Source organism: Lissotriton helveticus, chromosome 1_1 (assembly GCF_964261635.1).
Source record: "Lissotriton helveticus chromosome 1_1, aLisHel1.1, whole genome shotgun sequence".
NCBI classification, from domain to species: Eukaryota; Metazoa; Chordata; class Amphibia; order Caudata; family Salamandridae; genus Lissotriton; species Lissotriton helveticus.
This window is the reverse complement of record NC_136057.1, coordinates 5,464,402-5,481,318: the sequence shown is the minus strand read 5'-3', so window position 1 is coordinate 5,481,318 and position 16,917 is coordinate 5,464,402. Positions and strand designations below refer to the sequence as shown.

Here is a 16,917-nt window from a genome sequence, read left to right as displayed (position 1 = left end):
CTCCATGTTTAATTGAGGCTTTTCACAAAAAGTTCCCAAATAAACCATGATTGATGGAAACTTCCTTGAGAGGAAGTACTGTCAGAGCCTCTAAGAAAGTTCCCATCAATAATCTAATTATTGCTGGCACACTGGGAGGAAAGACGTCAAAACAATATAGGTACCATTGCCCTGGTGGAAAATGGACATCAAGTTGATGACAGGAAAATCAAGATGTCCGTCAACTTGGTCCTTCCTTTAGTGCACTAGTTGTTCTTCCTTGAAGACATTTGGGATGTGAATCGCGTCCGAGTTCTGATCAACGCACTTCACCTGAAGGTTGTCCGTGAGTAGACGTTTTTGTGAAATTCTCGTTGGTTAGTTAGTCAGGGTAGGCGCGACGTAATTCGTCGTTTATTGTTGCTTCTGTAAATAATAATATTTCTGATACCTATCTGCTCATGGCCAAGTATCCTTGATAGTGTCCGTTTCCTGGGCTTGCACTTACGTTATACTGATGGATTGGATGAATGTTACCTACTCCTTCGCAACATTGTTTCTGAGCTAATTAGAGTTACTTGTTGAAATGAAGAAAGCTTATTAAGCGAGTGTTCTGCGTTCCTTGAATGGAATTAGGTCAAAAGAGCTAGGAACCTTTTCTCTCAAATCGCTGCCGCGCTTAAGAGATAAGGCTCGACTAATTTGAGAACAGTTAGTTATTCACCGATATTCTCTCAGAGTGCATTGTTCTAAGTGTTATTAATTGCTCAAAGAAGAGAAAGACTCACACTTACCTGAAGATGTTTCTGCTTGCTGCTGTTCGAGTTGTCTGCTTCCTGGAACCGCAAGTACTTCCTCTGCAAGAAAAAGAACATTTAGAGTATAAGAAAAGTATTGCATGTGATAAGTTATTCTTTGCAAGAAAGCTTAATAGAAGCGGGGCAAAGGTCAAGAAAACAGTGGGTAGGATATGTAGAGATTACGTGAATATAAATATGAATGTGTCAGGAATATTACAGAACTAATTAGTATTAATGTGATTACAGTTTTCAGGTTAATCAAGGGATAAAACAAAGAGCAGAGATACAACCCTTGAGACGAAGACTCCAATTCCTTGGCAGTCTCTTCTCTATCCCCAACCCCTTTCACCCCGTTGAAGCATATTCGCAAGTAATTAAAAAGTAAGTATTTGCGGAATTGTTCTGAAGCGAGTGGGGGTAAATTGCTGCGTTCTACTCCTGTGCAACTTGGAAACTGAGGTGCTTGGTTCTGACAGGATAACTACCGACCGCGACCACAATCCACTCCGCCTAAGTAGGAAGCTACTTTGGGGCAGCGTCCCCAACAGAACCCAACCCTTGAGTATTCCCAAGGAAGTTTTTCCATCTATCGATTTCCGCAGACTGAAATGGCAGAAGGTTACCCTACATGAAGACAAGATTAAGGAATTGATGCAGATCTGGTGGTAGAACCGCTCGAAATACAGTCCCTTGTTCAAAGTGCAGGAGGAATGGCTGAAGTGGATTCACTTGACTCCCACCTTTTAGATTAAATTAGTTCCTATTTTACCATGACTGGAAGCAACTCAAGGGCCAGTAAACTAAATGGGGGACCAGCTTCTTAGTATACAAGGGAATGCAGAATCGAAAGCTCAAATTTAGCAGTGGCAATTAAATCAAAAGACAGTAACTTAATTAGAGCCTCTAGAAGGCGATATAAGATAACTCTGCTTCAATCACAAAGGGCTTGGGACGAGTCCCGCTGGCAGCAACTCAAGGACGCTTGTGCCAACAAAGATTTTAAAGTCTTTTGGATCTTATTCACTTGGGTCGATGCAGCAGGGGCCCAATACCCCCAAATCAAATTACAGCGAACGTCGGGCACAACCACTTTCACAAGCTCTATTCAGAAACTGCATACCCGCTCCCAAAAGAGACTCATGTAAGCCCCATTCAGCCCTCGAGAAGCAATTTCTTCACCGTGAACGAGATTAAGGGCTGCGTTGATCAAATAGTACCATCAAAAGCCCCAGGGCAAGATGGTATCCCGGAGATCTCTTTCTCTCTGACACTAACAACTGGGCTCGCTATGTTCTACTTCTCTCCAATGCCAGTGGTACCTCAGTTTCTGGGTCCTGGAAGGGGGCAGAGGTAGTCCACTTATTAAAAAATGGGACAGAGGAGATCCCTGAAACTATAGGCCTATCAGTTTGATAGATGTGCTGCACGAGATTTTTTGCTGAGCTTTCCTCTCTAAGATCCAGGAATAGGCGGAAGACAGCGCTAGTCTTTCACAAAATCAAGCTGGTTTTAGGGACCATCAACCAGGTATTTCGCCACCTGCTCCTATATTGGAAAATTGTAGTGATTGTCCAGGGCAGTCTATATTTAGCCTTTATTGATCTAAAGACCGCCTGCAACCTAGTTCCCAGGCAGACGCTATGGAACGTGCTTGCAGACATGGATATCCCACCACTTATGCTTAACTTGGTCATCCATCTGCATGAAGACAACTTTGCACAGATAAGATGGGATTTGCATGGCCAACTCACAGACTGTATCCCAGTCAGCAGGGAGTTCGCCAAGCCTGCGTCCTGCCCCCACGCTTTTCTCCCTGTATATGAATGGCGTGGTGACTTTCTCATCACAGGAGCCCACTGACGCCCCATCACTAGGTGGGGAAAAGGTAGTAACCTTTTTATTTGCTGATGCTATCCTGCTGGGGTCCAAAACCCCGGCGGGGCTTCAGCTACTAGTTAACAAATTTAAACTCTTTTGCAACACCAGGGGATTGGTAATAAACACCTCAAAAACAAAATACATGGCTTTCACCCCCACACGTCTTATCAGGGTAAACCAACCTTAGGAGGGAGCCCCTGGAACGAGTTGACACCTTTGACTACTTAGGAGTCAGACTCTCCGATAAAATGTCTTGGAAGCCCCACCTCACAAAGATGGCACTGACCCACAAGCGCGTCACAGGGGTATTAGGGAAAGAACACCGCTCCTCCCATGGCAGACCTTTTGCATGTTTACAACCTAAAAGAAGTTAGCTCAGCCTAGTATGGTGCAGAACAATACATCCAAACTCAGCAGATCAGAGAATAAATTCCTTAGGGATCTTGCCCCAAAGCACCCCGCTCTCCCCTCTCTTGCTAGAGATGGGACAACGCCCCATAAGCGACTTTATCAAGCTCCGTCCCTTGTTGTTTTGGGCCAGAATTCCGAGAACCCCAAGGCTCGGTCATATGCCGAAGCCCTGACAGAGTATCCCACTTGGATACCTTTAATAAGTTAGGGTGGATCAAAAATGTAACTAAGCTTGCATCAGACGTAGGGCTCCGAGAAGTGTGGGAACATCCAGTCTCACCCCTGCTACAAAAAGATACAGTAAAGCGACACTACTAGGAGTGGATCGACTAACAAGACTCCACCAGGCCTGACCAGGGGAAACTCACCATAGAGTTTCAAATGCACAAACAGCTCAAACTTTTGGAACCTTATCTCAACCTAATGCAGGTTCTGTTGGATAGGAAGCTCTATATACAATTTCGTCTGGGAACCCTACCTGTCAACGAAGTATCAGCTAAGTGGCATACCAAGGAACCAAACCCCGACAACTGCCCAGGATGCAAGGCAGCAGTAGAGTCTGTTGCCCACGTGCTGTTCACATGCCCAGCCTACGTGCGCCAAAGATCCAAATGGATAAAACCCACTTGACAGCAAATGGGCACACAGAGCTACTGGGATGCCTTGCGTATCCTCAAATCAGACACCGGACCTCTTTTACCTGCACAGTAGCTAAGATCTTGGGGCCCATGTGGGTTACGAGGAAAAAGGATCAAGAGAGAAGAATCACAGCATGTAGTGGGATTGTCCCAAGCACATAACTGGCCCTGGATACTAAGCACTAGTCCCAATTGAAACACTCTCACTAGTCGAGGTGATGCACTAGCCGTTCACTGCTTTAGCAGCGGAGTCCGACTACACAGCCACACTACACAAGGGCCTTTATGGTGATACACCAGATAAATGCTAGCCGACACCCCACTTTCACAACACTTTTTTAACCATTGTAATACCTTGATTGTTGTCTTTTTAATTGTTTTGTATTTTGGTATAATCTTGATTTTTATGAATTTAAACCTTTTATTGTAATAATGCTTTGCATGATGAACTGCTGTTTTTAACTGATCAGGACAGGTGGGACCTTCCAAGGCACAAATGTTACCAATATAATTCTGCTTTCCTCAACATCTGCACCGGTTGACTTTTGTGGACACTGTATGAGGGACTAATCTCTACCAAACACTCTAGAGCCCCAAAGCTGTGCAGATCAGCTTCACACCTGTTTGTTGTTTGCTTTATGACATGAGCTGTCGAAATATAGATTATATTGATCGTAAGGTTAGAGATTTTTTTTTTCAAAACCAATTCTAATGTTGTTTGTTTGTATTTTATGAAGTGTTGTGTCTTTCATTATCAAGCCTCTTATTACCGCTTTCCCTGTGCCCCAAAGTGTATGTGCATTAGGGGCTGAATGCTGATTGTCTTTTAAAAATTGTTCAACATGTAAACATAATTTAAGTGTTTCTTGATTTATCTTGTAGGTGGAAAAGTCTTCAACGGGGCTTCCGGGATTGGGATAGACCTATATCAAAGTGAATATCTGTGAGATCGAGATTGTGTACGCTACAAGGGACAACATTTACATCTGTTACCAATTGTAAAACTGGGGGACAAACTAAGAAACAGTTGGTTCTTGAATGTAATTAGTGTGCTGAAAGCACCGCCCTCCGCGATGCTAAAAATGCACGTCATGCATTTCAATGCACAACGTGAAAGGCCCCGCGTGGTGCCTGCCACATTGTACATTGAAATGCAGACCCCACCTCCATGTGCAACTCCCATCCCCCGAAGTCCCTGGGGGCACGCAACGTGCCCCATCAAGAGATTCCTGCATGCCTTTCTGTAGCGGCACCGCCGCCACGGAAAGGCATGTGTCGGCCCCCATCATAATATGGAAGGCGGTGTCTAGCAGACACCGCCACCATATTAAACTCTTTTCCGCCAGGTCGACTTGTCAACCGGGTGGAAAAGCGGCGGACGGTCTTTCCATCCGCCGTGGTCCCCCCCGCCATAGTAATATGGCGGGGGGAAATGGATGGTGGGCGGGGACAGATGTCCGACATCCTAATGACCCCCTAAGTTGGAAAATAAAGATAGTTTTAGAATCTGTTGGGCATATATTGAACCCACTATTAGAAAAGTGTTGCGAATATGGAGTTTCTTCCTTCTAGGCCTTTCCATTTTTTAAGAATCTTGTAGGGTAAGTGTTCATTAAAGAGAATGTTGACACCACATTTCCTTTGTGGTGTAGAATCACGGGGCCACGTATTAGGAGTGATGCTTGCTTGTATAACATGCCAACCCAGTCTCGTATTAATTTATCACTTTCTTGTAATGTAAGGTATGTTTCTTGTGGTAGTGCAACATATGGCTTGTTATGCCCATTATAAGTAAGTATTTTTTTCTTCTTGATAAAATGTGTACATGTACATTTAAAGATGTGATCTTTAGCAGTTTTATAGGAGAAACATGCATGTAATTTGCAGGTAGCAAAGATAAGTAAGGAAAAAATAATGCAATTATGTATTAAAAATAATAAGTAAAGGATGAAGAAATAAAAGGAGGGAAAACGAAATTAGAAACAGTATGAGTTAATAGACTGCATTGAAGCTGTATAGAATGAGTAAAATAATGTAGCTGCAGGATATGATGAAAATGTGAGACAATGAACTCTGATTCTATAATATTTTTACATTTAGATACAACAGGAAACAGTTATCCTATTGGTTGTGAAATGAACAAAAATAAGAATATGGATGATAATTAGGAATATGTCCAACACAAAGGGGAAAATTACGATGTCAGTCGGAAAGGCTCTGACCAACAGTCGGGTTCTCCAAATCCGTGTTGGAACCTATGTTTCCGACCGAATCGTAAAACTTTCAGACCGAGCGATGACAATGCAAGAAAACCGTTCGGGCTGTCCGAATCTGTTCCGATCAGTATTCGGAGACCAGGAGTCATTCGGAGCCGACTCGAATAAATCTATAGACACGTTTCCGACTGAGCAATTTTGATGTCAGATTCTGAAAGCTATTCTGAATCAGCCTGCCGGACATGAAACAGCTGTTAGAATCTGACATTGGGGGCCCGTAGCAAGCCCCTCTTCACCTGTAGGCCTCCGGCTGGGGCCCATGGGGGTACCCCAGTGACCTCTTCCAACCATGCACAGTTTGGCAGGTACCATGGGGTGCCCGCCACAGGGGGCAGTGTTTTCCCCAACCACCCCTTTTTTCAGTGGGAGACTGTGTTGTCGTTCGGAACACAGGCTTCCATTGAAGTCAATGAGAGTCCGACCGGAGAGTGTTTAGAGACATCGTAATTGGTCGGTCGGACTGTCAGAAACCGAGTCGGTCGCAGCTGTTTCTGACCTACATCATAAGCGGCCCCAAAGTGATTAGATAACAGTATACACTATACTAAAACTTTTAGCTGGGAGAATGTGTATGAGACAACACAGAGTGTGGGAGAGGTGAGGTTGTCAGCCCTAAACAAAAGGATTAAGTCTAATTACCCCTTGCATTATCTAAATTGAGTGCTATAAGGAGGGAATATAATATTGAGCAGAAAACCAATAAATAAAAAGGTTTGATTGACAGTTTCTCATGTCCGCTGATCGATCAATCAATCAATCAGTGTTCTTGTAGAGAGAGCAACTAATTACCCCTCAGGGTCTCATGGAAAGACATGCAGTTCATTCAAAGAGCCAGGTGTTGAGGCCCTTCCTGAATTGAAGCTGAGACAGTGATAGCCTGTGATGCAGAGGTTGGGAGTTCGAGGTCTTCGCAGCGAGGAAGGAAAAGGATCTTCCTCCAGCCGAGGTCTTGCAGATCTCCGGGATAGTGGCCAGGGCCAGATGGGTGGAGCGGAGATGTCTGGTTGGTGTGTAGGAGAGTTGGTGGTTGAGGTATTTTGGTATGATATTGTGGAGGGCTTTGTAGGCATGTGTGAGGAGCTTGAAAGTGATTCTTTTGGTATTTAAGTTATAACAACAGGAGAGAGAGGGAAAATGAAGGAGTCACTCTTGGTCCCGCTAATAAATATGGTGGTCTAGCGGACAGAAACTAGACCACTCACCTCACAGACTGTATCTAATTGATCATTACATAGTTCTATGTGCAAGGGCGTAACAGGAGCGCTAACTAATTCTCACTATTCTTGTGTGTTGTACAAGTGACTGAGTAACAAAAAGGGTGTGTGGAGGGTCGGGGGGACTGTTTATTGACCTGTCTGCTCGCTCCCCTGTCTACAACTATAAAACACACAAAAGAGCAGATCAAGTCTGAAAGAAGTGTGTGCCTGCAAAGGTAACAGTGTGCTGCTACTGGTGAACAAGTGAAACACGTGGTACCAGACATATAAACTATAGGTGGCAGGGGGCTGAAAAAATTCCCGTCAGACCACCCGTGTGGTGGAGATTGCATCATGTGGGAATTTGAAATTCATGCCATCCCAAAACCGACCAAATAGTGCCGGTACAGAAATAAATATCACAATAATTTCTGGGATCGTTAAATGCATCCTAAAGTGATGTAAACTAAAAAAGTGCAGTGCTCAATAATTTAAAATTGGCTACCCAGACTCTATAAATTATTCAAAATCTGGGTGTCAAAAGTTAAAAACACGCTGGGTAGTTAAGCTACCTTATGGCGCTAGGCAGTGTGGTCGACATGTTTCAGCCTTAAAGGGCATCTAGCCCGGCTTTCTTCAGGACCTATAATAGCAAGTTTGACTACTGCAACTACACATGGAACATCATGGTGAAAGGTTTTTTCACACAACAGCATGTACTTAGAAAGTCACATCTATATCAAAGAATTTGAATACTTAAATGTCCACTGAAGGGGAAGTAATAAATCTTCTTCCTACCAGAGAAACCAGAAAAACAAAATGTAAAGCACCACCCAATATCACATAGACACCATAGCATGCACACAAGAGAACAATGTAGACACAACTGCATGAATAATTTGCATTCTGCATTAGAAAAGCATAATAGCTTAATCACATGAGGAATTGCCTCATAGTGATACTCACCCAGCGTTGTGTGGGTGACGGCCTCACCTCACCCGGCAACCGCTCGGGAGTATGAGGCCCCGCTCTGTAGTGTAGAAAAAGGCACAGTAAGCACACAACTTTACCGTGCCTAGCCAATTGCCCTACACTAAAAATCCAACTGACGTGTGGTAGTGTGTACTCTGCCCAACTAAACCCCGATAAACAACCAAGCCCACAGAGAGGAAAAGGTTCCAATCATATTCCGAGGCAAAGTAGTGCTACTGCCTGCCTCTAGATAGCTCCATATTTAGCTATGGTGTGTCTCACAACCAAAATGCCACAATATAGGATGGATGTAATAACAACCGTCCATCGGGAGCTACCTGGGTCTTTCTGAATGTAAAAACAATGACAATAATAATTGGTTCCAGCGAGATTTAAGGGTTCTTTATCCCCAACGTAAAGTAATAGAACCAGCGGGCCCCATTAGTTCTCCTATCTGAGGCTGACTGAGCAACCTACGGCTGCCTTAATGGCATAACATGGTGAATAGAGTCAAGGTACAATCAAGTGGGGTCCTGGCCCTCTTACCTATCCGTCGGTGCCTCGATGTTGTAGGCGAGCGGAAGTGGAGGTAAACTGCAGCGGACACCCTCCTCTTTAAGTAGTCCCCATAGATGAGGCAACGAGACCCCTAGCCTGTCCCCCAACGGCGGGAACACGCCCGGTCCCGCCGGAGAAATCACTAATTTGACGCGCATGCGCAGAGAGGTGATCGAACGCTGATCTCTCGTGCATGCGCATACAGCAAATAGCGCATGCGCAGATTGAAAGGAACGCCTTGTCCCTATAAGCGACTAATGGAAATCGTATAAGAAGTCATAGTCTAACCCACAGCAAATTTTAAAGTACAAATTGCACTGATTGCTTTATTAGTTGGTTAATATCAAAGATATTCAATCTGCGCATGCGCTATTTGCTGTATGCGCATGCACGAGAGATCAGCGTTCGATCACCTCTCTGCGCATGCGCGTCAAATTAGTGATTTCTCCGGCGGGACCGGGCGTGTTCCCGCCGTTGGGGGACAGGCTAGGGGTCTTGTTGCCTCATCTATGGGGACTACTTAAAGAGGAGGGTGTCCGCTGCAGTTTACCTCCACTTCCGCTCGCCTACAACATCGAGGCACCGACGGATAGGTAAGAGGGCCAGGACCCCACTTGATTGTACCTTGACTCTATTCACCATGTTATGCCATTAAGGCAGCCGTAGGTTGCTCAGTCAGCCTCAGATAGGAGAACTAATGGGGCCCGCTGGTTCTATTACTTTACGTTGGGGATAAAGAACCCTTAAATCTCGCTGGAACCAATTATTATTGTCATTGTTTTTACATTCAGAAAGACCCAGGTAGCTCCCGATGGACGGTTGTTATTACATCCATCCTATATTGTGGCATTTTGGTTGTGAGACACACCATAGCTAAATATGGAGCTATCTAGAGGCAGGCAGTAGCACTACTTTGCCTCGGAATATGATTGGAACCTTTTCCTCTCTGTGGGCTTGGTTGTTTATCGGGGTTTAGTTGGGCAGAGTACACACTACCACACGTCAGTTGGATTTTTAGTGTAGGGCAATTGGCTAGGCACGGTAAAGTTGTGTGCTTACTGTGCCTTTTTCTACACTACAGAGCGGGGCCTCATACTCCCGAGCGGTTGCCGGGTGAGGTGAGGCCGTCACCCACACAACGCTGGGTGAGTATCACTATGAGGCAATTCCTCATGTGATTAAGCTATTATGCTTTTCTAATGCAGAATGCAAATTATTCATGCAGTTGTGTCTACATTGTTCTCTTGTGTGCATGCTATGGTGTCTATGTGATATTGGGTGGTGCTTTACATTTTGTTTTTCTGGTTTCTCTGGTAGGAAGAAGATTTATTACTTCCCCTTCAGTGGACATTTAAGTATTCAAATTCTTTGATATAGATGTGACTTTCTAAGTACATGCTGTTGTGTGAAAAAACCTTTCACCATGATGTTCCATGTGTAGTTGCAGTAGTCAAACTTGCTATTATAGGTCCTGAAGAAAGCCGGGCTAGATGCCCTTTAAGGCTGAAACATGTCGACCACACTGCCTAGCGCCATAAGGTAGCTTAACTACCCAGCGTGTTTTTAACTTTTGACACCCAGATTTTGAATAATTTATAGAGTCTGGGTAGCCAATTTTAAATTATTGAGCACTGCACTTTTTTAGTTTACATCACTTTAGGATGCATTTAACGATCCCAGAAATTATTGTGATATTTATTTCTGTACCGGCACTATTTGGTCGGTTTTGGGATGGCATGAATTTCAAATTCCCACATGATGCAATCTCCACCACACGGGTGGTCTGACGGGAATTTTTTCAGCCCCCTGCCACCTATAGTTTATATGTCTGGTACCACGTGTTTCACTTGTTCACCAGTAGCAGCACACTGTTACCTTTGCAGGCACACACTTCTTTCAGACTTGATCTGCTCTTTTGTGTGTTGTACAAGTGAAACTTTAATGCGCAATGACCTATGCTCACAGGTAGGTTGCTCCCCACGCTGCTGCACGGCTCTGCCTGCATTGTTTTTGCCTAATCTTGTATTTTTCCCATGTGCCTAACTTGCTTTCTTGCCCAGAATTGTTTTTATTCCCCTGTGCCTGTACTTGCTTTCTTGCCCAGACTTGGTTTTATTCCCCTGTGCCTGTACTTGATTTTTTGCCCAGCCTTGTTTTGATTCCCCTGTGCCTAACTTGTTTCTTGCCCAGACTTGTTTTTATTCCTCTGTGCCTGTACTTGTTTTTTTGCCTAAACTTGTTTTCCTTCCTGTGCCCAGTTCTCCCATTCCCCCGCCCATTTTTCCCACCGCTGCGTCCCTGTGGCCCTGCCCACCTGCAATCCCATTCGCCGCCACACTCCCACCTCCCAGCTGCTCCTCCCTCCCACATCCCCTCATATGGAAGCCGCTACACGGATGTGCAGCGGCCGCGCTCAGCGGGCGTGCCGCTGTCGCGTCGCTGGCGCACCTAAGGCAAGTCCGTCTGTGCCCGTCCGTGCCTGGACTGTGCCCAGCGCCAGTTCCCCTGGACACCACGAATGCAACGACGCCCGACACTGCTACGATGCGAGAACCCTCCACACACTCAACACCGGACGATCACATACCTGCTTCCTGGCCGCCCCAAAGCGCACCCACGGAGTTTTCACCTGCCGGAACTGCAGCTTCACAAGCATCCGCCCCACCTTGCTGCCGACCAGGAAAGAACTCAACCACCTCAGATGCATCCTTCTCAACACCCGCTCTGCCCGAATACATGCCGTTGAACTCTGGGACCTACTCAACTCAAACTCCCCAGATTTTGCCTTCCTGACGGAGACCTGGCTGAACCCCGCCTCGGCACCCGACATAGCCATAGCCATCCCGGAAGGCTACAAGATCACCCACAAGGACCTCACCAACGGAGCAGGAGGAGGAATTGCCATAGTCCACAGGAACACTCTCTGAGTCTCGACCAACACCGATGACACCCTCAGCACCGCCAAACATATGCACTTCCAGACCCACACCGACCCCAACATCACCCTCAGAGGAACCTTCATCTACAGACCGCCCGGACCCCGACCACAGTTCAGCGACTCTATCGCCGACTTCGTCAGCGCACACGCCCTCACATCCACGGACTACATCCTCCTCGGGGACCTGAACTTCCACCTCGAGAACAATGACGACACCAACTCCACCACCCTGATTGACAACCTAGCCAACCTCGGACTCAGACAACTCGTCACAACACCCACCCACTCCGCCGGTCACACGCTTGACAACATCTTCTCCGCAAGCTCCCATGTCTCCTTCAAACACACCACCGAACTCCACTGGACCGACCACCGCTGCATCCATTTCACCTTCAAGAAACGCACCACGCATCACCGCACCCAACAGATGCCTCACCGCTGCTGGAGCAAAGTCACTGTAGACCAGCTTACCACCACCCTCGCCCAGAGCCCACCCGCAGACCATATGGACCCCGACACCGCCGCCCGCAACCTCAGACAGTGGATCAACGACTGCGCCAACACCCTCGCCCCAATCAAGAAACCCTCCAACAATCATACCAACAAGAAAGCCAGCTGGTTCACTGAAGACCTCCGGGCCTCCAAGCAAACCTGCCGAAAGCTGGAGAAGATCTGGCTCCGTGAACGAACATCGGACAGCCACGCCGCCCAAAAGAGTGCCACCCGCAGACACCATCACCTCATTAGATCCGCCAAAAGGGCCTCCTTCAAAGACCGCCTAGACAACAACGCGCACAACAGCAAAGAGCTCTTCAACATCGTGAAGGAACTCTCGAACCCCAGCCCCAAAACCAACGACGTCCCACCCTCACAAGAGCTGTGTGACTCGCTGGCCAACTTCTTCCACAGCAAGATCACAGACATCCACAACAGTTTCAACGCCATGACTGCCCCAACAACCACTGAGACCTCCGCCCCCACGACCACCATCTGCACCAACCGCCTGCTCTACTGGACCAACATCAACGACGATGACACCATCAAGATCATGAACACCATCCACTCTGGATCTCTGTCAGATCCATGCCCACACCACATCTTCAACAAAGCCAGTACATCCATCGCACCCCATCTCCGGAAAGTCATCCTCACCTCCTTCGAGGCAGCAACCTTCCCAGAGAGCTGGAAGCACGCCAAGATTAACGCCTTACTCAAGAAACCCAAGGCGGACCCCAAGGACCTCAAGAACGTCCGGCCCATCTCTCTGCTCCCGTTTATTTATTTATTTTATTTGTTAAGCTTATAAGACGCCCAGCTACCCAAAAAGGATTTCCCCGTGCCAAGACGGAGCATACAGCGGAGCAGAACCTTCCGTAGATGTTACTGATCAAACAGCCAGGTTTTTACATTTTTTTCGGAAACGCGAATAGTTAGCTTCTTTACGAATGAAGGTGGGAAGAGTATTCCAGATGGATGTAATGTAAATGTAAATGTAATGTAATGTAATGTAAATGTAATGTAATGTAAATTGATACTTGTATAGCGCACTACTCACCCACACGGGTCTCAAGGCGCTTGTACGAATACGGCTGTGGAACCCATCCTGGCTTTCCCTGTGAGGTGTCCACTCCTGGGCACCCCCAAGGTGGAGCCAGGCATCCTTAGCGTTGTGGGGGCCGTTGTGGAGATTAAGCAAGCTATTGCCCAGAGTTGCAGAGTGGGACTCCTTGATTAGAATAGGCACCGAGGCGAGAATTATCAGGTCCGTGGAATTTTGAGCCCAAGACCCGCCGAGGCGGGAATTGAACCCTGGTCCCGGGCCAGACCTCTGCATCAGGGTCTGCCGCTCTAACCATTGAGCCACACTTCTCCATATATGGGCCTATATAGGAGAACGATCTCCCACCCACTCTAGAAAGTTTAAACCTAGGCACACAAAAGTTTGCCACGGTTTGAGATCGTAGAGGACGAGTGGGTACATAGCGGCGCACTAGTGCTTGAAGATATTTCGGAGTGGTACCAGCTTTTATCCTAAACATATAGCTCAGGGCTTTGAATTTAATGCGATTCTCCACCCTGAGCCAACGTAGGTCACGTGTGGCCAGAAATACTGGAAATTTTTGGAACCCTACAAAGCAACCTGGCGGCAGAGTTCTGGATTAGCTGCAATCTACGTACCATGGCCTTGTTTGACCCAAGATAGAGAATGTTACCGTAGTCAAGTCGAGATGTAATAAGAGCATTGACTACGGTCTTTTGGGTGGCGACAGGCAGCATCCAAAGGATTTTCTTGAGCCATTTTAAAATGGTGAAACATAGAGCAGCTACTTTACCAGTTTGTTGGTTCATAGACAATGTACTGTCCACAATGACACCCAGGTTACGAACAGGGAGATTGCCCATTTGGGTAGGCCAGTGAGAGGACTTCCAAAGATCTATATGTTGTCCTAAGATGAGAACCTCCGTCTTATCTCCATTTAGTTTTACCTGGTTGGTGGTCATCCAGTTGGAAATATCGATAAGGCCCTGTTTAAGATGGGAAGGAGCCAATGGTCTGGAGTCAGAGAGGGAGAAGATGATTTGAGAATCATCTGCGTAGGTCATGAGAGTAAGACCCACTTGGTCTGCTATATTTGCTAAAGGCTTAACATACAGATTAAATAGCAGTGGGCTAAGGATTGAGCCCTGGGGTACCGCATGTGGTGAAGTAAGACTTTTTGAACAAGCTGAAGCTGACATAATTTGAAAAGTCAGGTTTTCTAGAAAAGAACAAATCCATTCAAGTGCTGCACCACATATACCAGTGTTTTTCAGTGTATTGATCAGCCTTTTATGCGAGATGGTATCAAAGGACGCACTAAGGTCTAGTAAAATGAGGGCAACTGTTTGGCCGTCATCAAGGAGCTTACGGATCCTTTCGGTAACTCCCAATAATGCTGTTTCGGTGGAGTAGCCGGCCCCGAAGCCAGATTGTGAAGAATGAAGGGAATTATTAGTTTCTGTAAAAAGTGTTAGGAGAGAGTGGATATGTCTTTCTAGAATTTTTGAAAACCCAGGAAAGAGAGAGATGGGTCTATAGTTGGATAGTACTTCGGGTTCAGACATTGTTTTTTTAATAAGGGATTCACCATTGCATGTTTCCAGAGGGCAGGTACAGTCGGTTGTAAGAAAGAAATGTTAAGGGTATCGAGAATCATCTCCGGATGAGAAGATTTCAATTGTTTTAGGATATTAATAGGAACTGGATCCATGGGAGATCCTAATTTAATACTATTAAGAATGGTCTTAAAATCGTCCATTGTAATGGGAGGCCAAAAATGTAAGGTGCCCATAGGGGTGGGGGTGGTTACAGTTGCTTCTTGACTAGTGATGTCAGGATTTGAGCTATTCATTTTCAGAATTAGGTTGTCAATTTTCCCTATGAAAAATCTGGCGAGATTGTCACACTGTAGCTCATTAAGAGAGGAGTTGCAACTGTTTGGGAGCCTGCCAATTCTTTGACCATATTAAGCAAGGTTTTTAATCGGTTGGTAGCTTCCGTGATGGTTTTGGAAACATACAAGGCTTTTGTTTTTATACAGGAAGTGTGATAGTTATTTCTGGCTTCAGTATACATAACCTTCTTCTCCGGTGAGTAGTTTTTAGGTTCTAGGCCTCTCTGGTGGGGACCCAATGATGGAGCATGTCACCAACTAGATTGGTGAGTGAGGGTTCTTTCTAAACAAGAGTGTTTCCTAGTGTTGGCTTTCCTTTCCCTGTCCATTGTTTGGCCTCACTCTTCCGTTGTCTTTTGCTATTTAGACAGAATATCGAATAAAAATATCCCTGAGCCAAAATATTGAGTATAAAAAATCATGAGATGAAAATATTGTCAGCAACAATATCTATGCCAAGAATATAGATTTTAACTACGTAATATTGATTTTTAAAATATAGAAGTCTTAACATCATTTGCAAAAATATGGTTGTTTAAAATATCATTTTTTTATTAGAATTATCATTTTATTGTACAAGTATTGTTTATGTTTTTTAATACATGTTAGATTTTTAGTAGTTATGAAATTTAATTTAATTAAATGTTCTTTTTTTAGTTTCATAGCGGGTTGTGTGTTTATAGGTTTTTGGTTTATTGGGGAATAGGTTGAGAAGTAATTTAATTATACTAAATTAGTGATTATTTTGTATTTATTTAATTGATATTTAATTGTCTTAATTGGGCTTTTAATATATTTGGGAAATTGTATGTGTGAGTTGTGGGTTTTATAGGGGTGAAGGGTGGGAAGTAATTCATTTTCAATTAAGTAATAATTAGTTGTTAAGTAATTAATTTATAAATAATTAATTGTGTGATTTTTTAGTGGTGGTTTTGGGTTTATAGGCATGAAGGGTGCGGAGTAAATTATTTGTAATTAATTTATAATTAGTTGGTAAATACTATGAGTTATTTAGTTGATAATTAATTTTAATTGTGTAATAAATGGTTTTTTTAAGTTTAATTTTAGGTACGGATTGTGGGGATTATAGGGGTAAAGTTTGGGAAAAGAATTCATTTTAATTATAATTTGTTTTTTTTATTAATAATATGTGTTTAATTGATACATAACTGTTAATTGTGTGATTAATGTATTTATTTTTAGATGGTTTTTACTTTTGAGATGTGGGTTGTAGAAGTAAATTAATGTAAAGCAATTAATACCTTTTAAAATTAATATTAATTATTAATTTAATAATTAATTATGTTAATTTTTTGTTAAATTTTATGAGTGTGTTGTGTGTTTTGCGTGGGAATACTGTGGGAAGTACTTTAATTGTAATTACTTAATAATAATATTTAATAATGAAAATGTGTTGATGGATATTTATAGTAATAGTATAAATATGTTTTTAAGCTGCAGGTTGTGAGTTTTGTGGTGTTACATGGTGAGAAGTAATTAAACTAAATGTATGTATAATGAGAAATGCATTATTTCTCCTCGTTTTAGCTGTTTTAGCTCCTTTGATTGTTTATGTGCGGGATGGCCCCTCTTTCTTCACATAAACAATCTTCTAAAAAAATGCAGTTTTGCTAATTCTAAGTGTGCTGCATTAATCAGCACACATCGAAGTTACAAAACGGCGGGGGACCTTCCTGCACATAAACAATCTTCCCTCAACATAGGATCCCTTGCACTATGGGGCAAGGGTGCCTGCATTGGCGCTAGGCGGCTGAAGTTAACGCAAGTGGAGGAGGAAACACAGAGCTGCACCTTAATCTAGTAAATATGGTGCAGC

At 44.4% G+C, this 16,917-nt stretch overlaps 1 protein-coding gene across 8 annotated transcripts in view; it reads right to left on the bottom strand.

The window, feature by feature from the left end:
- Nucleotides 1-16,917, bottom strand: part of LOC144806278 (collagen alpha-1(XII) chain-like) — a 655,546-nt gene that overhangs the window by 292,703 nt on the left and 345,926 nt on the right. For 7 of the 8 annotated variants that reach the window (XR_013606560.1, XM_078673198.1, XM_078673438.1 and 4 more), the window contains one exon: nucleotides 774-836. The exons of the other annotated variant lie outside the window; for it this stretch is intronic. Coding sequence is in view for 4 of the 7 variants with exons in the window: in XM_078673198.1 (XP_078529324.1) it covers nucleotides 774-836 (63 nt within the window). In the remaining 3 variants the exon portion in view is untranslated. The remainder of the gene's footprint in view (nucleotides 1-773; nucleotides 837-16,917) is intronic. 8 annotated transcript variants of the gene reach the window in all.